The sequence below is a fragment of the Neopelma chrysocephalum genome, unplaced genomic scaffold (assembly GCF_003984885.1).
Source record: "Neopelma chrysocephalum unplaced genomic scaffold, ASM398488v2 Primary Assembly neopelma1_67, whole genome shotgun sequence".
Classification (NCBI taxonomy): domain Eukaryota; kingdom Metazoa; phylum Chordata; class Aves; order Passeriformes; family Pipridae; genus Neopelma; species Neopelma chrysocephalum.
In genome coordinates, this window is record NW_020897726.1 from 3608625 (window position 1) to 3634657 (window position 26033).

The 26033-nt window shown below is 38.3% G+C and overlaps 1 protein-coding gene across 3 annotated transcripts in view; it reads right to left on the reverse strand.

Moving 5' to 3' along the window:
* Window positions 1-283: 283 nt before the first annotated feature.
* The window catches only part of SLC25A13 (solute carrier family 25 member 13), a 101347-nt gene continuing 75597 nt past the window's right edge, over window positions 284-26033 (reverse strand). For all 3 annotated transcript variants that reach the window (XM_027684769.1, XM_027684768.1, XM_027684767.1), the window contains 5 exons: window positions 17190-17330; window positions 6465-6603; window positions 2566-2724; window positions 2395-2485; window positions 284-1500 (listed from right to left, as the gene is read on the reverse strand). In XM_027684769.1, coding sequence (XP_027540570.1) covers window positions 1311-1500; window positions 2395-2485; window positions 2566-2724; window positions 6465-6603; window positions 17190-17330 — 720 coding nt within the window. In that variant the 3' untranslated portion in view covers window positions 284-1310. The remainder of the gene's footprint in view (window positions 1501-2394; window positions 2486-2565; window positions 2725-6464; window positions 6604-17189; window positions 17331-26033) is intronic.

Here is a 26033-nt window from a genome sequence, read left to right on the forward strand (position 1 = left end):
AGAGTGATTTCCATTTCAGTATTTCCACAAGTTACAGCACAACAATATGATATTGCACACCAAACTCATTCTTCTCCAAAAGTTGGGGGTTTTTTTGAGTGACATCTCCACCAGTGATGTCTTTTCTATGCAGAGGAATTGAGGTAATTTGTTCTCAAGCTGCAGGTATTTTTGTAGCCTACAAGTGCAAATATTAACTTTATCTTAACCTGACTTTGTACCTGAAGTTGAACAAGACATTTGATGTACTGCACTATTTCTGTAACAGAATACCATGTGTGCATCTGTTTGAAAGTTTTATTTCTATCTTCATAAATACAGAATTTTCTAAACACTGTGCAAGGCACCAAAAATTAAGTAAAATCTTTTATTTTAGATTATTTTAATCTCTTTTGACTTGATGAAGTAAATAAGAATCTGAAACCACCTATTTGCCAATTACAAGCCAGCAATTAAGGCAGGTACCATTGATACAGTGCATGAATTTTCTATTGCAGTTATTTAAACAAGCAGCGTTTTACTATAGAAGTGCATATACAAACTGAATTCCAAACACCAGCAACCCAAGATAGGCACCTAGTTATGAAATTTCCTTGTATGTGTAGTAGAATGCCAAAAGTTCTGCCATAAAGTGCAAAGACTATGGACAATAACACTTTCTTTTGAGCATTTTGATACCAGTAACATAATACAACGGCTAAACATTTATAAATGTGGTCTTCATTACAAAAACATGTTCCACATAAAAGCTTCATAATACGATCCAGAAACAGAAGTTGTGCGTGTACAGATTTAAAAAGTTGAAGCTGTACTGGCACACTTAGGTACCGGGTATATATTTGCTGACCTCTGCAGACACGCACCAAGTTTATAACCAATTTACACATACAGTCAAAATCATTCTGCTTTGAGCACCGTGATATCCACTGAGTTTTTCCATTCGAGTGACGATGTGCGACATCTGCCCTGGTAATCTGCAACTGCACATTGCCTGTAAAATGATCTGGTTCACAGCTCTCACCCAGCCCTCCCTAATAAACGGAACCTAAAATTAGTGTCTTCCCAACACAAGCACATGTCAGATGTGGACAAATACATTCATGGTCCCAAACTTAAAACAACTGGTAAGAATTTCACAGTGATCTGGTTACGGAAGCACAAAGACAAATGATTACGTTTCAGATGAAAATTACCTTAAAACTCAAATGAAGCTAAACTTTTATATGATGAGAAGCTAAAGGAACAAAGTATTAACCAATTAGAAAAGTGGCTCTTTCCCAACTAATAACAAAAACCCTACAGCAATAAACTTAGGGTCCTACTGCTGCAGCAGCCTTTGAGGTAGGTGGTGATGGCTTAAACCGAGGTAGGTAAAGTCCAAACTTGTTTTCAATCCCTGCAAAAGTGGCAACTGCCAATTTATAACCGCCAACATGGTCAGGGTTAGGAGCAGGGAGCGTGATCCTAGATTTAGGAACTGTATCTGATCCAGCTGGTTTTCTGCAAAATAATAAAAATAATAGATTAATTTCCATAGAGTAAAATCAGTATTCACAAAAATCTCATCCATAAAGTAAGTTTAATAAGACATCTGAGTGTACTTCCCCATATGTAACTAAATTAAATGATGCAATGTAAGGAGACATACCCTGTTTTAAAACCTTCCAGAACAGTTAGGAGCCTTCATGATGATGATGGCCAAATCCATATAAAATTTGTAGTGCATTAATAGAAACTGCAGTGTGGAGCAGCAGGGGTTCATAAGTCTTTGCTTCAGTGCACAACCAATCCAGGAACCTAGCAGTATTTAAGTAATTTTTGTTGTGGCTTTCAAACTGCTGTCCCCAAAGATCCATAAACAGTCTGCAGCTGCTCCTGGGATCAAGTTATACAGCAATATGCACATCCACCTGTATCGTTAACAAAGGCAGGAGGCAGAGCTGAAGCCCCAACAACAGGTTTTGAACTTGGTGACAACTATAGACTTTTTTGGATGTCAAATGCCCTGTCTAATCAGGTACAGCTGATCAGGTACAGGGGTACAGCTCCTCCACCAAATAATTAGGATTAATGCAGAGCGTATCCTGACTTGGCAGGTATCACATTTCCCTGCAGTTACATCCCCAGCCCATTATTTGGCCTCTCACTGTCTCTGTTTACACTAACATAGGTCCTCAGCTTGAAATGGTGATAAAAAATGTGGTAATACCTTGCTATGAAACAGGTACTGGAATATCATCCCAACCTCTACCAGTGTAGTGTGGTTTAAGTAATATCTACAAAGCCTTTGCAACATGTCCTAGCAAGACCCTGACATGTCGAGGAGCACCAAGACCCAAACAGAACCAAGTGTAGCTTCAGGGTCCCTGGTAGATTCAGGCAATATATACTTACACTCCTCCAAAGTCCACATACAACCATCTCTGCAGTAGCTCATAAGTCACCAGAGTTACACCAAACTGAGGAGAAGATCGAAATACACGAGCTTGAAAGAAAAGAAAAGAGCTCCTAAGTGACAAAAGCCACAACTAGAAATCACTTGGCAATCCAAGCTCTTTTACACACCTCCTGCTCCTTTCCACAGAGCCTTTGGACCTTCCTCTCGCAGAATCTTGGCAAAGCAGTCTACGACACCGCTGTAGGTGGTCTGTCCTGCCCGGGCTGCCACCTGTAGCCTTGTTTTGATCACATCTGCAGGGGTGACCAAAGAGGCTGCAGGCATACCTGCACAACACAAAAATCATCAGGTGGATACCTCTGGCTTGTCACACGTGATACACACCTCATTTACCCAGGGGTAAGAGGGCCTTTCCTCCTTTCACCAGGAGAATCCAGTCACATTTGATTTAAGTGGAAGCTGGGAAGCAAAAAGAGGTGGTTGTTGTGGGAAGCAAAAAGAGGTGGTTGTTGTGGACATGGCTTCACCCAGAGAGAGCTTCTCCCTGAGGAACAACAATATCACATGCTTCCTGCCAAGCTGGGTGGCATGGACTGGAGTTTTCAGTGCTAAACAGAAACTGGTACAGTTAGTAAGAACAAAGTTTTTGAAGGCAAGGTTTACCCTTTCCTTTTCATGCCTCTCTATGGTACCTGGGATCCTGGTTGTACACTGTGCTAGAACAGCCTGTACACACACACACACACAAACACCCCTCATGCAGCAACGTCACCGAGAACCAGATAATGCTGTGCATGCTCAGCAAGGCATGGGAGCTAAGGCTTAAAAAAAGGGTCATTCTTCTCATCAGGAATGGCAGACTGCTCAGCTGCAAAGCCACAGCTGACATCCTCATCAGAATATTTGGAGAAAGATTTAAATTTACCCTGGCAGATAATCAACTGAAAGCAAAAAGTACCAAATTATCAATGGGTGGTATTTCTAAAATCATTCCTATCCAAACTGGGGCTGCCCATGTTTGGAATTGAAAAAAAAAAAACAAAACCAAAGAAAAGCACCAAGACTGTACCCAGAAGACAGTGTCTCTTATGGTTTTATTCCTTTTCCATTCTGCATCTGTTCCAAACCAACTTGGCTAGATGTATAAATCTCCTTTCCTTATTTTTTTTTTCAGGCTTAATAATTCTGTAACAACTTTTGTCCAAACCAGCATGGTTTGGCTTCAAATTCCAGAGCACCCTTCCTGCAGACTGCTCCAAGAGATCTAAATGCGTGTATATCACCAAAAGAAGAGCTCCTCCTCCTCTCCTGGACCCCCCAAAATAATGCATACGCTGAACTTGCACAGTGGGCTGTCTGGCAGGCAAGTGCTAAAACCCGGTCAGGGTTTCTGAACTCCAGAAACACTGAAATTCCTCTTTGCTTAGCCTTACCCACATCAGGATATTGCTTGAGTCTTCAATTTAAAGACGGACTTTTGTCCTTCAAAAGCCAGCCAGTGTTTTCAAGGAAAACCGAAGGTCATACTTAGAAACAATTCTGCTTACTACACATTGACTTCCATTTTCTTATTCCACACTCTATATTACTGAGGATATTTTGGAGTTAAAGATGTTTTAAATCTTTTTTAGGAGCTACGTGTACAGGACAAAAGACTTTATAGACAAATCGAATTTACAGATTGTTGCCACGAGGAACTCACAATCAGAATGTGACAAATAGCACAGCAGGAGCTGACAAGAAAAAAGAGGAGTGAGGGGAGGAGAAGGAAGTTCATGGAGGCAATAAGCAGACGGAGCAAATTAAGGAGAGATCCTGTAGATGATATTAAAATCATTAGAAAATGCCATGGCACAACAGGTTGAGACATCTGGTGAACAGTGAAAACCAGAAGCAGATCAAGCTAGAAGACATGCATGTTGCCTGTGACCCCACAACAATGGAAAGGAAGACAATGTAAGCAGCACAAGCAACACCCACTGGCAAAGGACACAGGTGCACATATGACCATGGCCAGCTTAAATAATCCAGCACCACGGGCTGTGGAAATGGGGAGTTTCAAATATGCAGCCAGAGCTCATGCACACATCTGAAGTCCAATGGAGATCCCTGGCCACAGCAGAGACATCAGCCAAGAAACCGAAGCCGGAGTTTCAGAGGTGGTGGGGTTTTAGTTTTGTCTTCCCCTTGACTTTCTTGTGGCAAAACAGTGGACACGTGCACCCCTGCCAGGCTTTACTTGTACCCAATAAAATAAATTTCTTGTTTTTGTAAACAGTATGATGAATGTTGTATCTCTAACACTATAATTTGCTCATGAGATTTAACCTAGGATGGGATTCACAGGAAGCACTGGATAAAATTCACATTATAGCTAGATTGGTGAGCCATATCGGGAACAATAAAGACTGCTTCTGTGCCTGAACTTCAAAGGGACGGTTATCTCAGTCTGCAATCACCTGACAACGGCTAGAATGAGAAAAATAGGAAAATCTAAGAAATGACTAGGCTTAAAAATGCCAGCTTATGTTTCAAGTCTGTAAATATGATCTAAAGTTCAAAAATTGTTTTGTTCCACTAAAATGGGTGAGAAATAAGCTGGCTGTAAAAACTCGTGTTGCAGGGCTTGCAGCCTGGCCTTGGAATGGGGTGGGGGAGGGGAGAGGACAAGGGGGTTTAAGCAGCAGTCATTGGAACACAGCTGTTTTTGCTAGTGCCAGGTTGTTCCTCTGGACTATGAGCTACTGAATAGAGAGCTACATGTTACAACAAGACAAACCAACTGATCTTAGCTATCATCTAAGACGATACTAGCTACAAAAGGACCCTCCTCCTCAAGGGACATGGCCCTACGTATAATCTTGACAAGAAGAGTTTTCTCAGAAAGCTCAAAATCAAATGAGAAAACATTGCTAAACCACCTTTCTGTACTGGATTCATGCCATTCCATAATTTTTCTCATGTGGCAGGTTCCGGTAGCCTGCCAGGGGCCACACTGGAGGAAGAACTTGGCTGCAGCTCAGACAGACCAACCACCCCCCAATGAACATGGTGGAAATACGTCCTGATGTGAGCCCTCCTGCTTGCTACACACCCACCCAGAGGTCCTGTTGCACAAGGTTTCAAGACCATTTGTTTCCTGGGGGAAAAAAACCATGGACACAGCAGGAGGATGTCTCTCAAGCTGCCCTCTCCAGAGGGCAGCTACCAAATGGTGGTCCCCCTTGGGTGTAGAAGTTGGGTGCTGTGGTGGAACCAGCTTTGCAGCAGATGCAAAGGCAAGATGAGGCTTACAAAGTGTGTCTCTGTCTTTTCCCTTAGGCTCTGGTATGCTCAAGTTAAATGCATCTGTGAGAATTTAAGCATGATTTGGCTTTTCTGTCTGTTATGCAGCAGACTAAAACAAGCAAGTGCTCAAGATAACACTCAGCACGTCTGTCGTATCTGGTACACTAGGAATTAGCAACCCGAACACCAGAAATGTTTTCAAGCTTTTCTGTTTTGTTTCTCTCTTGATATAAAAAAAATGATAAACGTAAAATCTTCAAGAAGCCAAGTAACTTCATGGGACATTGAGGGTAGCAAGTACTGTCATCACTTTGTCACCTGTTAGTCATTGTGTTTGGAAAGTTGTACTGCTAATGTGGCTTCTGGACTCTATATACCAAAATTCAAGATTCATTTGATCATAAAGAATTTCACGAATGCCATGATTTTGTTTATACATCATTTCAACAAAACATTATCAGTCAGTCAGACACAGCCAAAACCAGCACAGTAACTTCACAAGGAATGATGATATATGGTAACAAAATATCAGCACTTTATTTTCCCTTTCTTTCACTTCCTGAACATTAGGACTAAAACAGGAACTTACAGTATCATTAACATCAACTCACTCTACAGCACAGTAACTTTGCTAACTTTGTTGTTTCTGCGTAAGGCTGCAAATACAATACTGTTGTATATAGTCCTTTTGAGCATCTTTTGTTGTTGTTCTCACTGCCATAACTATTGTGCTGCCTGTGCAATACAGTGCCACGCAAAACGAAATCTGAGCACTTACCAGCTATTGATCCAGCCAAGAGCAGATTTCCAGGGCTAACCCTTCCATCTTCATTTGCAAATGAAGCTTTCAAATGAGCATAACAAGGGAAGTAAATGGCAGAGAAGGGGATATCACGCAAAAAACATGCCTTCGCACCCTGTGTTGAAAAACAGAACAAGTTTTGAAAATGAGCAAATTTAACACTATGAACTATGAGCATCAGAGAAAAGAGCAATATCAGGGTTTTTTGGTTTGTTGTTGTTTTTATGGATTTTTTTTGCTGCAAAGGGCTTATAGAAAGAGCAATTTCTCCTCTCTAAATTTTGAGAGATCCATGTATTTCACCCCACAGAGGAGTGTCTGTGTGTTGTTTCTTGGTTCAGTCATTTCTGTCACTGTATGTATCTTGTCTACTTATTCTCCCTCACTCCATGGTAGTTATGTGCTGGTAAAGGAGAAAATGTCAGGTGTTTGAGTAAACTCTGATACACTTTAAATAGTTGACATTGTAGTCATGAATCTGTAGTGGGAATTTAGGATGTGTTTGAAGGAGATTGAGCCACAGGACAGGTCTGTCCTCTCCCATTCCCACTTAAAATAAATACTTCAGGGAAAACAGTGCCCAGTCCATACATCTACAGAGATACTTTAATTTATAATGCAATATATCTCAAGGGAAAGAAGCAAACAAAGAGAGTAGGGCCATAACACTAAGTCTTTTGCAGAACAGTAACAGGATGATTTACATATGAATTTTCAAGTACAAGTTATCTAGAATACAGTTAGTTGCAAAAAATTTCATCTCCTACTGTTAAATTTGTGGCATAAACAGCCAATGAAGCTACCAGCAATACAGCTGGTTTCCAGTCTAAGAGGGTGGCAAACAGGCAAGGAAAGTTTTGGGGCAGTAGCAAGCAATCAAAAAAAAGGCAAAAAGTCCACTAGGGAAGGTCAATCAAAATAAAATATCAAACAATATCCATGCTCCAACAGCAAAAGGGGCTTTCAATCTGCCTTTCTTCAATATGGAGATCCAGAGAACACCAGAGCCTGAACATACCAGCACTGAGACCAGGAGGAAGGCTTGGGAAAATGGGTAAAATGTTTCAAGCTTGAGAAAGAAATAGTTCATGAATGAGCCTAAGCCTCTTCTCTTTGAAGCAAGGGTGGAGACCTGGTGAAACAGCTTGAGGTTCATCCACAAACCCTCCTGGAGTGCTTTTATTACTGTACTTCTCTTGTGCACAGGTCTACCTGCTCACAGCTCAGTGCCAGACATTTCCCAGAGCACATGTTAATATCCACATAATTTAACTAAATCTAATTATATGCCTGGACACATCTGTAAGCTTAGCTTGTACTATAATATCAGTTAAAATACAGTGCTTATCCAAGTTAGATGCTGGCTATCAAAGACAAAAGAGCTGCAAGGTGTCAGAAAAACTGTAAAGTTGCCTTCCCATGAGGCAAGCAGGATGTGTGACAAGAAAACCAGGTCCTGTAAGCCAGTTCTCAGGAGATGCTAATAAGTGCAGTTTGCAGTCAGAGAACGCCTATGAGAAAATAAAGGTTTATCTAAAAAGGCCATTAGGTCTTGCAGTCAGACTTTCTGTATGTCACAGACTCAGCACAACATGCTCTGCTCCAGCCCCTGCTGGTTCCCACCACACTTTCTCAGCCTATTTCTTGATGTTTTCAGACTGAGAACTGACCACTTCCCCTGACACTCCCTTTGGAGGTTAATGACTCCTGCTGTTCAGACCCTTTGCCTTCTCACTCAGTGGGTTTTCTCTGATTTATGCTGCCAGTCACTGGTTCTTGTTATGCCTTTCTAAGAGACACTAAATAAAATGCCATAAAGGAACTCAAAAAGTGCTGCCATTGTAGCTGCTCTGCCGTTTGCCCACACTGAATGGGGTTATCAGCCATGGAACAAAGTGATGCTGGGCTGGATTCTCCTCTCAAAATTACCTGCAAAGCCCATACACTCTACCTTTAGGACACAGAGAAGGTGAATCTTTTGTATTCACCAGAGACAAGAATCATGGACTCTTGTGCGCAACAGAAGCCTGTTCTAACAATTTACCTTTAATCTTCACATAGAAAGACAAGAGTAGGGTTTTAACAAGTTCTGTATGAAAAAATCCCACTTTTTAAGGATCAAATGTCTGCCCTGTATTCACTTCACAGAAAAATTATGAAACTCACTAACAAAACATTCACAGACTGACATGGTTTCTTCAAAGATTTATTTTTAGAGCATGCTTTTCCTCAGAGCAAATCTTCTCACTGCCTTTGCCCTCAGGGCACATTACTTTTATTTTCTTTGCAATGCTGTCATTAAATATTGTGCACATTTTTTTCTCTGCATTTTTTTCATACTCTGAAATATTTTGACATGGTTAAAATAACTTACTGAAATAGTAAACTCCAAATGCAAGCAACTCTTAGCTCAACCTGAGCTGCTAATATTCTTCCCCCTTCATTGAAAAGCTCTCTTTCATGGGGCAGAAGTGGCATATTGTTAATATTACTAATAGTATACATTCAGGTATAGAGGGAGGGATGTCCATCAACTTAGTTGGCTCAGTGTAAACAAAACCTGGATCAAAACTTGGATCCACTTTAATAATAACCCAGCTTGGATGCAGTCCAGCATTGCAACAGTCTAAAGTTTCCCCCCACCATTCCCGTTTAAAGTCTGGGAAGGCATGTTTAAAAGCAGGCCTCATTTAACTTCAAGTTAATCATCCACAACCAGCCTACGCCAATTAGGAAGGCTTAGGGAGATTGGCCACAGTATCTTGAAAAGCAAAAGACACATTTATTTTACTTCTCGCACCTTTTTGATGTGGACAACATGCTGAAAGCCAAAAGGAGTTTTAATCAATCCCCAGAAAGCTGTAAGGATCATCCGCCCAAGTTTATTCTGGCAGCCAAGGTGCAGACCTGCCAGGCATGAAATTGTTGGGAGATCCTACACACCACGACATGCGCCTCCCTCGAACAACAGCCAGTTGGCTCCCATCTTCAATCTCTTTAATAACCTTAAAGCTCTTAATCTGGGATAGTATCTTGCTGAATAAACCAACTGAGGAAAAAAACCCCTGATTGTCAAAGATTCTGATAAATAAACCCAAGTCAGTGCTGGGGCAGGTTCTTTAGCATGCTAATTCCTGCTTATACCAGCTCTACCTGCAAATAAGGCTCTAAACAAACTATTTCTACTACAAGGGGAGGGTAATTATACTGACAAAGGCACCTCTGTGTCGGGTTGGGCAGAAGGAGCCGGCAGGTCTGGGAGACGCAGGCTTAGCCTAGTCTCCTGCAGTGAATGCACATTGTCTAGTGCAGGGGGAAAAATGCCAGACTGGGGGGACCTAGCAGCATTCAAGACAACAGTGGTGCACCTTGTCTGAGAGGGTTATTTAATGCTTCTGGCACCTGTACTTACAGCCACCCCCTCTTTTTCTCTTTTACAGGTTTAGAATTTATTTGGCATGTATAATTGTTATTTTGATCCTATAGCTACAAACAATAGGCAGCATGTCATTTCTTGATCATTTTGCATTCTTCTTGGGTTTTACTACAGACTTAACCCTTTGGAATCAGAGCCCTAACAGCACCCAGCAGGTTTTGTAACTGTCTGTCAAATATTACCGCCGTTTGCTTTCAAGGGCTGCAATTTTTTTTCTACTGTAAAATGACATTGCCTTAAAAGCTACCATAGGTTTTTATTCACATAGATTTATACCAACCAAAATAAGAAACTGATTTAGAACATCAAGTTAGAGGAATAAAACACTGCTTTCAAATGCTCTATCAGCAATTTTGATTCAGTTTGCAGAAAAGAAATGCAGCAGTTTTTGGTTGGAAGAGCATTTTTTTGGTTAATTTCAAAGGAAATTTCTGAAAAGCACTCTCATATATGACAACACAGTCACAAATGTGTGTGTTCACAGGCAAGGTGGATGCAAATGAATGTAACTCAAAACTTTTATTACTCTGTTTCCTACATTTATCATTCTGCTGTAAACCCTCAACTTCAAAACGTGAAATACCTCAGCTGTTATCAAAGGAACCAGGTGAGAGCTTGGTGCACATCCTGTCACCTGAGATTACACTTTCCAGGTCAACACACCAGAAGCTCATTTTTTAAGTATTTGGAGGTGGGGGGGAGGGGAGAAAGAGGAGATTTTGAAAGCTTTTCTGACCAGTTTTGGAAATGAAAACCGTGTTGGCAATATCAGCCAAAGCACAGATCTGAGCTTAATACCTTGTAGTATTTCTAAAAATAAACATTACCACAACCAACATATCCTTTCCTTGAAGAATCATTTACTACTGTATTGTTTAATGTCATCCTAGGATCCAGAATAACTTTGCTGTGTATAACTATGGAGTGGTACTGTCTATTATGCTGTAAAGTGCTATTCAGAATGATTATTTATAAGGAGAATAACATTTTATTAAAAATTTTATAGCAGATATTACATAGATATGAATTTCTATGATGTTCAAAATAAGCAGGTATACTTACAGTGTTTATTTACATGAACACTTTAAAGATGTCTTTCAAAACCAATAGCATATAAATTCAACTGCCTTTAACAGGACTTTATGCATGTTAATGCATTAAAACAGGCAGAAGACAGAAATATTAGCTAATCTTGGACTATGACTGCAATATTTAACTGTGACCAGAAATTAACTAAAATCTATTAAAAATACTGAAAACCAGAAATGTATCCTTTCCTATTTCTGCCAACACAAATGACATTTTGCATTAGATTAAATGCTATTTTCCCTGCCTATGTTGTCTCTATATTTTTAAGAACGGCTGTCATCTACAGAACATCTGAAGCTAAAGAATTTACTAGTCACAAGCTTCCATGCCCTGGTGCTTTCAGAAGAACAATTACTGGCAGAAAGAACACAAATAGAGAAAACAAATTCCTTCTGCAAAAGTGCTGTTACATGCCTCCCCAAAGCAGGAGCTGGATCTTGAGAAGTACAATGTTTTAAAATACTTATTTATACAAATAGTTCAGAATTTTAGGCAAAGGCAAAAAAAATATTTGCTTTCTACCTTTAAAGAACTACAGGGGTTCAACCCAGCAGTCATCTTAATGACCTGTTTGTGTCCAATCTTTTTATTGCTGAAATTAACATGCATTTTATTTCTAAGCTGTATATCATTCCAGAGTGGCCAATATCTGACTACCCAGTGAAGGCACAGTGAGTCTGGGAGGAAGCTCTGACTGTAAATTGTTGCACTTATTATGAGCCCTCTGTTTTTCCAGACCTACTGTTCTTTAGTTCTTTGGTGGGGAAGGAAAAGAAGAATAGATAAATTATCTGACCTGGACCTCTATGCGCTGTGATAGAAATTTTCCCCCAAATAAAAAGTTCTAGAGTTACAAAGGTCCACCAAGGACAGTTTCCTCAAAGCACTAGGATGGTTCATTCCACTGTGTAGAAGATTTTGAGCAATGATGTCAGAAGACCAGCACGATGAACTCACGACTGATGCAGAAAATAAAAAGGAAGCAGAGGTGGGTATGGGCTTCCCAGGATATATAGAACCACTGCTTGGGCATGCAGCAATTGAGACAGAAAAGCGAAAGGACAGCAGCAAAAGGACAAACTAAATAAATTGTGAGGCTGTTGTACAATAGGAGCAAGAAACCTAGTGACAAAGTACATGGAAAAGGCAGAGAAATTACTTTTGCCTTGCTTTTTACTAGTAAAATCTGTCCCCAGGCCTCTCAGCTCCACAAGCTTACCAGAAAATCTGCAGAGTATAGCATTACCTACAGACAGAGCACCTGGAGCCACTGCGCATACCTAATCCTGAGACCAGATTAGATACCTCCAGTGGTGCTGAGACAGCTGGCTGATGACCTCATCAGGTTGTTATTACCTTCAAAAGGTCAAGTCAGTCAAGGGGGTTCTGATAACTAGAACAGAAAACATCACACCCATCTTGAAGAAGAGTAAGAAGGGAGGTCTGGAAAACTACAAATTGTTGGGGCACACCTTTGTTCCTGGGAGGTTTATGCAGCAAATGTATTGTTATGGAGCAAATTTATGGAAGCCATTTCCAAGCATATGAAGGAGAAGAGAGAGACTGGGAACAACCAATATGGATTTACCAAATCACAGTAGAGCAACTAGTTTGCCAGATCTGTGGATAAGGCGACAGCAATGGATGTTGTACACCTTGACTAAAAGCAAGGCTTTTGAGATGGTCCATCATACTATCCCATAGTTAAACCGGTGAACATGAACTGCACTCTCAGCATATTAGCAGATGTTGCTGAATCAGGGAAATGACTATGCTATAGGGCGAGGCTGCTATTTAGAGGGACCTTCACAGGATGGAGATAAGCTGAAAAGAACATCATGAAGTTCAAATCAGCAAAGTCCTGCATCTGGATTGGAATTGCCCTTGCAGCTGCACTGAGTGGCCAGAAAGCATCTTTGGAGAAAAGGTCTGGAGGGTAGTGGTGGCCAAGTTGAGTATGGATCAGCAATGCCTCTGCAGTAAAGTCAGACAGCCATACTCTGGACTGTAGTAGCAAGAATGCAAGGGAAGTGATTATGGCCCTCCATTCAGCACTGCTGGGACCACATCTGGAGTCCTGTGTCTAGTTGTGGTCTCTCCCAAACGAGAAAGAAACTGCCACACTGGAGTGAGCCCAGTGCAGTCCCATCAAGCCAGTCGAGTAGCTCATTGTATATAAGGAGAGGAACTCAGTGTGCACAACTCTGGGAAGAGCAGCCTGGGGAGAGACCTTATTGTTTGCTTCAACTACTTAAAGGGAGGGCGCAGGGAAGAAAACTCCTCTTGGAGGTGCACAGTGGAAGGATCAGAGGCAATGGACAGAAGTTTGAACGTCGCCAATTCAATTAGGTATTAGAAAAAGGGTGAGGGTTTTTTGGGTTTGTTTTAAACCATGAAAATAGTCAAATACCAGGTCAGGTTGCCCAAATGACCTCCAGAACTGGTTTCCAGCACAAACTGTTCTATCATCAAGTCTACAAGTAGAGCAGAGCAGAGAGTAGAGATCTCAGCACAGTACTACTGTGAACTATTTTCTGTCACTAGCACAGTAAAGTGTCACATTAACATGCCAATGAACGACCCAAAAGAATATTAATCTCACTCATATAGAGGGGCATCAAAACTATGCAACTGAGTTTCTCGGTGATCCTCGAAGGCTATTCATTTGGACTAGAATGCTGGGATAATTATTATCATAATCAATACAAGATTCACTCAGCTGAGCGCAAAGGGTTTAAATAGCATTCCCTTTGTTAATTTTTTGACATGAGACATAAGGCTTATTTGTCAATGCCTTGGTTTTCTCTGTTAACGCAAGACAGGAACACTGAAATTATCTGTATCGGGGGTGGGGGCATTTTATTTCAAAATCTTCTGGATGTGCTTCATAGGTAGAAAAACATACAAAATATAGGAATTCAAACAACAAGCAGTAGATCTCGTTGAGACATGCAGGAATTTGTCTCATGAAGCTAAGACCAATTCTTAGCATCTTCCAGTTGCACTTATAATTAACAAAAGTATATACTTCCTTACTGATTACTATATGAGACTGTTACAGATTTTTACCTGAATTTCAGCATAAACGATTCATTTGAACTAAGCAGAGCATGCCAGATTGATCTGTGGTGGTAAGAACAGTTTTCAAGATGATTTATCTCTGAACAGGGAAAAGAGAATTTTCACTGCAGTCCTTGCAATGCAGTAAACAAAACTTAGAGGAGGGAAAAAAAAGGACATTCATTTATTTCAAATGAAAATTTCTGAAATCAAAAGTCAAAAATTTTGCTTTCAACACTTGCAAAAGAAAGTTAATCAGTTAGTCTAAATCATGGCTCAGACAGACAAGTGTTTAAACACCTGCAATACTTACATGAAGGCCCTATAAGCCAACAAAGAGTCTCCAAGATTCACAAATAAAACTGCTTTCTAAAACAAGTATCTATTCTCGTTCTTCCACAGCAGTATGTATGGTGTCTTACCTAGATCTACTAAAGTAAGTACATTTGGAGCTTGAGATGCAAACTTTGTGTCTTGAGACACAAAAGACAAAAGCTAAAGCAAAGATTTCAGGTGAAAATGAAAGAGTTGTTCATGTTAGAGTGAACAAAATAAAAGGTATATAGACAGACACAAAATCCTCATTCCTGTTTTGTAGTTTAGAATTAATTTGACTCATTACGAGCATTCCAAATGTATCAAGATATTTCAGTTCTTATCAGTAGAACATTTATTATTATTTCATGTCCACTTGGTCATTATACTCAGTAAATTAATCTACTAGGAGCACCACCACAGAAGACAGCATCTACCAAATCTAGTCTCATCTGAAATTCATTTTGGACAATTGATGTCTCTGGGTAGCATTTACTGGGGCTGGTGACTGATGCAATGAGTTATTAATGCCTGCCTGGCCTTACCAGCACTGCCAGCTCCAGCACAAGCATTCAGGAAAGGGTTGCTTTTGTCGCTAACACTGCTGTTCCACAAGCACCTCAAGGCAGTATAAAACTCCTCTGAGAATGACTGATGGGCTCCCCACGCCACAGCCATTCCTCCCTTCACTGCGTACAACCATCCCGAGAAGCTACTGAGTGATCTGGTCTGAGTTCGAAACAAACCAAGCCTTAAGTAGGAAGAGGCTTCAGTTTTAATGACTTTCTCATTCCAGATCATTATGTGGGTGCACAAGCACTCTCACTGGCTTACAGGAGAGGGGGCAGATAGGAGTGCCTTTTGGCTGCAGTGCCATGTGTTTGGTGGACAACAGCAGAAACTTGCCTAGTTACAGACCTAGTTGTGACTGAGGGTGCACTTGGACACAAGCCTCCTGGCGTGGCCTGTGCTCTGTTGGGTGAATGACTGTCATTGCCAGGTTAAATTCTCTAGTTTTGTCAAATCACTCTAGGCAATGAATCCAAACTGGACATACAAAAGGACATGAACATCAGGAGGGCTTGAGAAAGAAACAGAGACCACAGATGAGTAAAACCAAAACCAAACCCTTCTGTGGCTTTTTTTTGTGGAGGTAAATGGACTTAATAAATGAACCAATGAAGCTGTGTGTCTTGTGATTAAATAAAAGTCTGTTTCAATGCAACATAGTGCTGTAACCAGCTCCTGTTCACGCGTATTCCTGACTAATATCTCCTTTAGAAAACAGAAATAATTCACGATATGACCTATGACATTAATGCTACTGAAAAATGTAGCAAATTCTGCTCAACCACCAAGAGCAGATATTCAGGGGGAAAAAAAAAATCCAAAAAATGCTAATTTAGTAAACTAGTTCATCACTCTTTCCCATTTTATGTTTTATTTTTGCTAGTCCCAGTAAAAGTCAGTAGCTGACCTCCATTCCAGTACCTCATGGAAGTAGACTCTTTACAATATCCCTGTTTTCAGTTGTAAATGTTAACCTGATCAACATCATAATGCCATTTACTAGGAGTTTACACAATAGCCTCAGCTTTAGTAAAACACCTAAAAAATTAGCAAGTCAATTTAAAGGGAAAAACAACTCCCCATTAAATCCTATTCTGACCTGCAACTTCTCTCCAGGCCAAAACATACATACAGGTTCTCAGGGCAGGCTCCCTCTTTGTAATGTTAACAGAACAATTTAAAAGAACTGGATGCTTAAAAAAGGACATGGAATTTAAATATTGTGGCGGAGGGGGATGGGGCTCATTTGGTGTCTTTTGAAACATCTTCAATTTATGGCTGCAGGGCTGTAAATAAGAAACAGGAACACTGCCTGCTTCACTGGCAATACTGGGACAAATTGGTAGCGTGAAAGCTTTCTCCCAAGTCACAGACTACAGAATCTGAAGAAATGCCACACGGTGCTCTGCAGTATATGGTATTCATTACATTTTTTGTTTCAGTACTGTGTGTAATGGCTATCTCAGAGGACTTCAAGACCTTTCATATTCAAGACCCATATCTAGTCTTCTTCATCTAGAAGTAGAAGGCATCATAAAAGATGTTAATCCTTTAAATTATTTGCAGGATATATCCTATTAGATTCAAGAGAAGATGTTTTTAATCCTGCTGCTGTAATTAAACCTAACTTCTACATATTTGTGTATCTATGTGAAGACAGTAATGTAGAAAGCAGAACTGCAGTGTTTGTAGCATACACTCATAATGGCAGCTTTTCCTTATATTATTTGTGGCAATATTCTTCTAAAGAAGCAAGGGGAAGCTTGCTTTAGAAGTTTATTTTTATGCTGGTCTCCCACTGTCTGTGTTTCTTCACTATTATTGTGCTGCAATTAATTCCCACCACCAAATGAACGACGACATCTGGGAAAGTTGTTGAATCGAACACAGAGAGTAAAAGCACAGTTTCAAAACTGTAAGCTCTGTATCATCATGTAGCAGATGAAAATAAGCTTATTTTTACACCAGACAGAATATCAGGAATCACAAACTAATCCTCAACAAACCTTAAACCTGCTGATGTGAGCAAAGAAATTTTAGTAAGATTCACAAGAACCACATGCTCAAAAAGTTTCTTCCCTTAGTCAGAAAAGAAAAATGAAGATATGTTATCACATGATAAAGAATTTTTTAAAAAGTAAAATTGTGAACACCTATGAGGGTTTGTGAGAACAATGAAATTATATATTGATTTGAAAGATAGGCTTTTTTATCATTTTTTAAAAACATACCTTGTAGAGACCAAAGAAACCTAAGTCCCTTAATACACTGAGGGCACTAACTCGTGGACCAGTAGTAATTTCTCCAGCCACCTGCAATCGAATCTTGACAATTTCCAGTGGATTGGTAAAGATCACTTGAGAACCTCCAGCCTGAAATTAAAAGCAGAAATCAATACATTAACCTGCAATATCATTTGTAGTGTATGTCCTGTTACATTCAAAATAGGATATTTTCATTTCTGCTGCAGTCAGTTAAGCTATTAGCAGACAAGAGTTTTAGTATTAGTTAATGCATCCAAGCTATGAAACCTACTCCCCCACAAGCTGACTGGTCAGGAAAAAGAGAGAGGAAGAAGGTCAGCCACTGCAGGACACTGCAGTACCCCAGACGGACACTAGCTCAATTCTTGTGACAATAATACATTCACCAACACCAAGTTATGCAATACTGACAAGCAGAGAACACTGTAACACAAGTAATGAAGTGAAAGGAAAAATTTGTAACTAATAAAGAAACTGTGATGTGCATGCCAGTCTATAGAAAGTGAATACATACTATTGAAGAGTAGAAATCTGGCAGAAACTTTTTCAATTTTGACAACGAACATGTGGTCCAAAGACAAGAACTGCAAGTGCTTTTTTAAAAAACCCTCTGAACTACCAGTTTCAATGCCATTAAATGCTGTTTGATTCAAGAGTCTGAGCTCCGCATCATTATTTATGCACCAGGTATTAAAGACAAGAAGGTCCACCCACTGAAGGATTCTATTAATCAAGAACTGCTAAATGTTTTTAATGTGTCAGTCTCCACTTGTTGGGATCGACTTTGAAAGGCAGTTTTAAAACAACAGTGGCAAGCATTCTGGACTCCCTACTAGCTCTTGTAAAGTTTCTCTCATTCATAATATGTCACATAGGGCACAACCTTTCTGTCACACTGACAGATCCAGAGCTAAAAATTTGCAACAAGAAAAAAGGTAACGTGAACGTTACCTAAGTGTATTCAAAAATAGTCATTCAAACTCCATCTGGCTCAAATTCAACAGTGTCATACTAACTTCTGCTAAGTTCATAACTCTGTGGCCCAACAGCTATGCTCTTCTTAATGTTCTGAAATCACACGAACTCACCCTCCCCACCATAAAACAAGTGTTCTGTTCTAGAAGGTAATGACTAAAATGAAATAAGCTGCATTTAAAAACACTTGCATCTGGCCATGTCTAGTATGTAAACACCATGTGCATATCTTTTTTAAGTTATCCAAATGTTAAAAGAATTAATTGTAGCTCAGATTAACTATCATTCAAAATAAAAAATAAATGCAATAATATGGTTTAAATGATGTGCTGAAGAAACGGCAAATCAAACAAACAACTATTCTTGTCTACCACTTAGACTGAGCATACAGTGTGGTTACAAATTAAAGTCTTTACATAACCCCCAAAATATCCCAAATGTTTCCTATTTTGACCAGAAAAAGCATGCTCTTGTGTAACTCAACTGGTTTTGACTTTCAAATTGGCATAATTTAATTTAACTGCTTTTACCAAACCAGAATCCTGATACATTTAAAACTGCTATTCTTGTTGCCATCAGAAATTAGACTGATAAATTATTTGGCACATATGCTGCCTTCAGTTTTGCACTTAAACTGAAACATGTTAAATAAGTAAGTATTCAAAACACAAAATTGTTTCTTTTACTTGTCTACTCACCTTGCAAATTCTCAAAATAAATAAAAAGAATCCTGGAAAGGTTCTCTAGTGAATTACATATTTCTGTGTAATAAATATTTTGGTGTAGGTATTACAAATATTAAGCATCCCACATGCCAACATATGCATTTTCCTCTTAAAAAGGATAAAATCTCAACTGCAGGAGATAATGTTAATTTGCAAGTTTGTTACATCACAGCCATCCTCTAAAAGCACACTACTGAAAAAGTCATATCAATTGATCTATTAGCACAATAAAACTACTTTCCCTCAGTATGATACTCTTGCAGTTCATTGTGCCATCACTCCATGAGAACTGTTCCTTTAATTTTTACTACGGGAAAACCATATTAAAATTTAAAAGATTACAACAAAATTAAGTGGCAGTAGTATTATTAATGCACCAAAATATGGAACAATTTTAAAACCTATAAAATTGTTTAAGTGAATGCCATATTTAAAAAAAAGAAAATAGAAACACATCTCTGATTTTAAAGGAGAAAAAAGGCAAATAAATTCTGAATACAAACAAATGGGAATTACTTCAGGTGCTAGTACATATAAATGTTTATGTTTGCATGTCCAACCTGGCTGTGTTGGCACTTCCAGCATTAGATGTTTGCTGCTCTGGCTAAATCATACAAGACTTCCTCTACTTCAGCCTGCTATATAAAAATGGGGATGCCATTATTTACCCACCTCCTATAATCAAGCTCTCTGCATTCAAATTTTTAAAAACACTGAGACCTGCATGCACCAGGCAGTACTAAAAAGACGAACAATTTTGCTGTCCACACAGCAAGTGTGAAGAAAGATACTGGTCATTTCCACTGAAGTCTCCAAAATGTCAAGGTACTAGCCCAGAACTCCCTGAACAACCTCTGAGTTTGATCAAGGATATATTCCAAAAATCAAATGGTGAATAACTGAATGTGGTGAGCCAGACAATACCTGACAGAGGGTCTCAATAGGAGGGTTTCTACCACCTGCCTGCCTTGTGATGGAGAGGAAGCCTGGTTTATCAGCCTGTGCAGAGGCAGTTCCAGCGGTAACAAGTACAGTCGCCTGGTGGGGAGCTTTGATCATTCTGTTATTTAAGCATCTGTGCTGGTAACTGCAGCTCCTCACTCTCAAAATGGGGGGGGAAGCAAACCGGAGATGGCTACTATACTCTCTAATGAAATGATTTCTTGCTTATCTAGTACTGGTAACTCCTATTGTGCTATTCATCATCATAGTATGCAAGTGTCTCATAAATATTAATGTATTTCCTCCCAGTGCTCCTGTATGGAAAGTACAATGACTCTGGTTTTACAAGAAGGGGTTTTGAGGCAGAGAGGTTAATTGTATGCCCAGTGTGCATCCCCCCGGCTCAAACACACACAGCTTGTAAGAGTCTCCAGATACCCTGATCTCAAAGTCAGTGGTTTGAAGCAAAAAAGCATGGTTTCTGTCTTCTTTCTGAGTTTTTGCATAGTGAATGCAATGAAAGAAATCTCATCAATCTATTTGTTTGCAGTCTGTTCAAGGTGCTGGTCTAAACTGGTATGGAAAAAACAGACAAAACATCAGCAGCACATCTATCACCCTGTTCATTCATTCTGTTTGGCCAAAAGTTGAAGACTTTTTGTTTGCTAACTTTTGCAGTTAAAAGTGTATTTCATTATAAAATTTTGAAATATGCTCCCAAAGGGCAGAATTTCAATTATTTTTTTTTTTGTCCAGATTAAGAACCATTTAAGATCAGGTTGCTCAAGCTTAATGATTTCTCCAGTAAGTGTCAGAAAAATCAACTTCATCAACTGCTTAATATAGACAATTCCCAGTGACACTTCTGTACTGAAGTGATAAACTTGAATACCCTCGACTCTGAATTCCTTATCACCCCTTCCAATAATTTTTTAAAGAAACAAATTATCTGACTGTAGAAGCAAATCTATTACTTTTCAGTTATTATCATGTGATTAAAGTAAAAATCACAATTTTGAATTATTTAGAGGAGTAGATACCTAGAGGTATTGCAGAGACAATTAACTGTAAAGGCCCCCCAAATGGTCCATATTATTCTGAAAGAATTTAATATTTGACCTAATTGCAAGTAATTATGGTCTTGTTTGACTTAAAGTAAGAAAATAAAAGGAAAATATCTGTCATCCAAGAACTCTTCATATCCACATAACTAAAAATCTGCATGCCCTTAAATGTGCTTTAACACACAGTTAGCTAGCTATGCATCCACACACATGTGAATTTTTAAAAATAAGCTGGCTTTTTTTTTTCATTTTTGCAGTTCTTTAACTCTGCTATTCGTATGATATCATCCAACACCTCTCGATGGCAGTATAGTCTTGTACAGTAATACAGCACTATCATGTCTCCTTCTACTTTCCTACTTCACTGAACAGAACGGAGAAGTAGAAATAGCTGAAGGTTGGTTGGTGGTTTTGTCCATGGAGAAATAAAACCCACTCTGTAGTGATAAAAAAAAGTTTAATAACAACCACTTAAAAATACTCCAGTTCGAGAAGTCAGAATGTTTTCTACTTCTTCATGTGTTCAAATCACTGTGCAATAAACTTACTGGAAAATAAACAGATTTTCACTCCCCTCATTATACTAAGAGAAGAAATTCCTGTTCTTTTTAATGTAACTGCATTTTGTGCCCTTATGAGGTTAGATAAGAAATGAGCACACCAGACACAACTCTCCTTGGGCTTTCACATCTCCATTTGAAAGCTTCAGTGTACCTTCTGAAGAGAATACAGCTTGCAATTCAGGATGGAAATTCTCTGTTTTCCATTCTAGAAGAAAGTACACGATTCTTTTCCTTTCAGTGCTACTGACCACCAAATGTTCTTGTTCCTCTAATTAAGCTTATTACCTGCTTCAAATCACAGGTCCTTTCCTGCTCTCAGCTAACAGCCTTTACGGTCAGCCTAGATCTTTCCTCTGCATCCCATCCGACTTACCACATATCCCCTCTTATGGTTTCACAGATGAAGAAAGGACTAGTACTGCTATTAGAGTGTTAATATTTCTCAACAATATCACACAGGGATTGCAATTATGGCAATTAAAGGCAACCATTAAAATACATTAGTAACATACTATGCAATTATCAAAAATCAACCTCTGCAAAAGAAATTGTCTACAATGTCTCGTTACTTGTTTAATTCACAAAAAGACAAGCAGGTGCAAGTTTCAAAATTTTTAGTCAACTATATATCACATTAAGTCCTACTGAACATTGTACTCTGTCCCAAGTCCTTACTCCTTGCCAGTTGCCAGATGCAGTTTGTTTTCCTGTGCACTTCCTATCATTCATTAATCTTACTTAAAATCAAGGTTCCTAAAGTACAGACACAAAATAAAGATTGCTCTCTGTCATAAAAAAAAATGTACTCAAGAGTTGCAAGAATGGAAGAACTGCCATCCTCACTGCATAATAAAAGGCAGTTAAGGCACAGAACTATTCAATCATTTACCACAAAATCACATACTAACTCTACAAAAGAACAAGGCTGAGAAGCCAGATTTAGCGAGTGCCACTGTAGTGCTTCAAAATACTTCTAAAAGTCTTCATATTGTATGGCAACAGATCCCAAGAGCATTAGATGAGTTCAGCTGAACTGCTGACAAGGGGATTTTACTCTCCTGTAATTAGTCTGAACAGAAGTACATTCCTGCTATTGTTTCAGCCAGATTTCCAAGACTTGATACAAGTTGTGAAGACTGTCCTACAATAGAATATTAATGACCTGGCTAAACAGAAACAAACAGGAGTATGGTTTGTTTATAAGCACTGACCAAGTCTGCAGTGGGAAAAAAATTAAAATTGTGGATTTGATATTTTCCACGTTATAGGTAATTCAGTTCTCAGAAGCCTAGCCAAAAAATCAAAGTGGAGCCTACTTGATTGGCATTATAAAAGCAATTAGGTTACAGACCTGTCAAATATGTTAACATTTGGCTCTGTCTGCTCTGCTTGTCTATTTTGACTAGTTGTAGAATCATTTAATGATTTACTGACCTTTCAAGTCTTAAGGCATGGTAACTGTATTAAAACTATGACCCATTATTTCTTGGTCACATCATAAATTACTGTGACATCATAAATATCTTTCTTTTTCTCATAGAAAGCTAGATTTTAATTCCTGATTTGAGTTTGAGCCTTTGTTTTTTGGGTTGTGGTTGTTTTTTTTTTGAACCTGCACTGGTAAACATTGTAATATTTTACTGCCAGTAAAAGAAGAAGTAATAGGAGAAAGGGATGTGTAATAAAATGTAATTGTCAAAACAAATACATGTTTTAAACTGTAATGTATGTTCATATAAAATTTTGCAGTCGTTATTTCTAATATAATAGGAGAAAAAAGAGTACGTTTCAAATGGAATGAATAGTAAGTATATGTTTGTTGGAAAAAAATGAGCTTTTTAAGCTTTCAGAATTGTTAGGTTCTGGAATCAGAAACATATCAACCTAAACCTATGCATTCCTCCTTGTTTTACATTTTGAAAAATTTTCTCTCTCTCTCTCTCTTTTCAGAGGAGAAAGGAAATGAAAAGAAAGAGGAGAGGGGACACAAAATGAGAAAGCATCCCTAATTTGTTATGGAAAAATACTTTTTGGAAAAGAATTAGATTAACTAATCCAAAAGGAAAATTCAAAACAGAGTGAAATCATGTTCTGCAAAATTCACCACTGATTTGAGAAAGGCCAATTTAAACAGGTATGACTAGGTGAAAATTTCAGAAAACTGCAAGGAAATATGGGGTGAGGTCACAGAAAAGCAGGAACTTTTACACCAGGAACTTTCCCACCCTTTGATACAACCTCTTGGAAGGGGTATCATGTTACTGTATGTTGTCTTCCCAAACTTCATCATAAGGTTTAAATCTAAAATTAGATGAAAATTTATCAGAGACAATTAAAACTAAGCAGTGTCAAAATATGAGTTTCCAAATGTGAAGTAAAATTTAAGTCCAGATCTAGTTGGGGTTTTCGTACCAAAAATTTACACTTGGTTTAAAGGATTTTCAGTATGCTGAAAATAACTACAATTACAGTGGTTCAGAGAAGAAAACTACACTATAAAAATACCTAATTAATTATAATATATTCTGTTACATTATATTCATTATATTAAATAGACTTTAAATCTAATTAATTAATTTAACAACATAAATTTTATGCAAGAAAAAAACCAGCTTTAAATTTAATCAAGGAAAAAAAGTATGTTTTAGGAGCTTCTGAACTTTTGCTTAAACCAGATGTGAATGTTGGGCATACACATACAGGTAGAACTCCCCTCGAAAGTAATGGGAATTACATTCCCTAACTACAGGGAGAATAGACCTCTGAGAATAAATCTTTTAAGCATTCAAGAGACATATGCCACTTGCTTTCAAAGCTAATATGAGCAATCATCAAGACGACCATCATTACTTAACTATCCAATAAACTAGACCAAAACTTTTCTGTGTAACAGCACTTATTTGCCTTTTATTTTTTTTTCAGATATACATGCAGAGATTTTTTTCCCCTGGCAAATATAATGCTCAGTTTCATTTTACCCACAGCTCAGCCTCCCTTGCCAAATGTAATAGAATGTTATCAGATTTAGGTTTCTGAATAACGAAAGCAAGAATGATACCTTCAGTCTCCTTCAGTCTGAAACTTCCAAATACCTGAATTTTTGCAAGTAAGAGATCTAAGTGGGGGAACTGCAGTCTATACACCTTCTATCTCCATTGCAACGCAACAGAGAAAATGCAGCTCAGATGTGGACTTACCTTTATTACTCTCTGAAACATAAAATAAATATTGTAAGTAGCTTAATAAAACTATTTGCACTGGATCCGTTATTTGGCACAATTTATCTGGAATTTCACATTACATTCCTTTATAAAAATTAATTCTGGACAGGATTTTGCACTGCATCTTAACCGTATTTAATTTTTATATTCCATAGCAGAGTTGAGGTTGTCCAAGCAGGTCCAATATGTTTTAACTTTATGACGATTACTATAAAGTCTCTAGAAATACGTCTAAAATTGTCTTGACAATTTAAACAAAAGCAGATCTGTATGGGATCTGTAATTGTACCATGCTATATGATTTAAGCTGGCTAATAGCGAGCACACACTGAGCAGCTGGGAATGAAAAGACTGTGTGTGCTGGGAAAGAGAAGGCAGAGCAGAAGGAAAGGTTAATAAAGCAAAATGTATTTCTCTTTTCTTGCTGAAAATTAAGCCTTGTATTTACCTATATCATTGTATTAATATATGCAGACAAGGCAACATATTTCATATAGTTAATTCTTTTTAGTCATCCTATAATACTTCTGTTTTTCTTAGTATTTTTTCTTGTTTATGATTTTTTCTGTTTTATGATTTTGCATATTTGCATCTCTCTCCCAGTTACACAAACGTAAATTTTTCATTAAATGTGGAAATGCTTTATTTAAGGTACTAAGTAAAATGACTGTCTTACCTAAAAGTTAGTGTTAAAGGTAATACCTCAAAACCCCAAATATAATATTTATGACACTTTCACAGAGGTTTCAGTTGGTTAACATAAGTAAAAAAAAAAAAATAATGACCAGAACTACATAAAAAAAATCAGGTTATTTTTATCAGAAGCCTTTAAGTGAATTAAGTTTATAAAAAGCAAGCAGCTAAACTTGGTATGACTTACAATTATTTTTCATTTAAAATATGAGATCAAGTGAAAGACCATGAAGAAAAGCTACAGAAACTTCACGATTATTGCCACTCTAAAAAAGAGATTTCAAGTCGTACTTATAGCTTACACAAGATCATCTTTTTATTAAAGAACTTCCAAATGTAAGTTATAGCATTAGCAGAAATCAAACCTAGCATATTTGTGCACATTTTCATTCAATAAGGTTAAGTCAGATTTGTGATTTAGATGCTCAGCACATCCTAGCTCTACAGTATCATTACACTGTGCTTTGGAACTGAAGCTTTTTACTAGCCTACTAATGACAAGGGCTATATAGGATTTGCATGAGTGATGGGAGTCCTAACTGCACAGCAGAGACCAGAGTTCATGGTGGGTGTCAGGCATTGCACAAATATGAAAGTTACATATACTTTTTATGCGTAACAAATACTA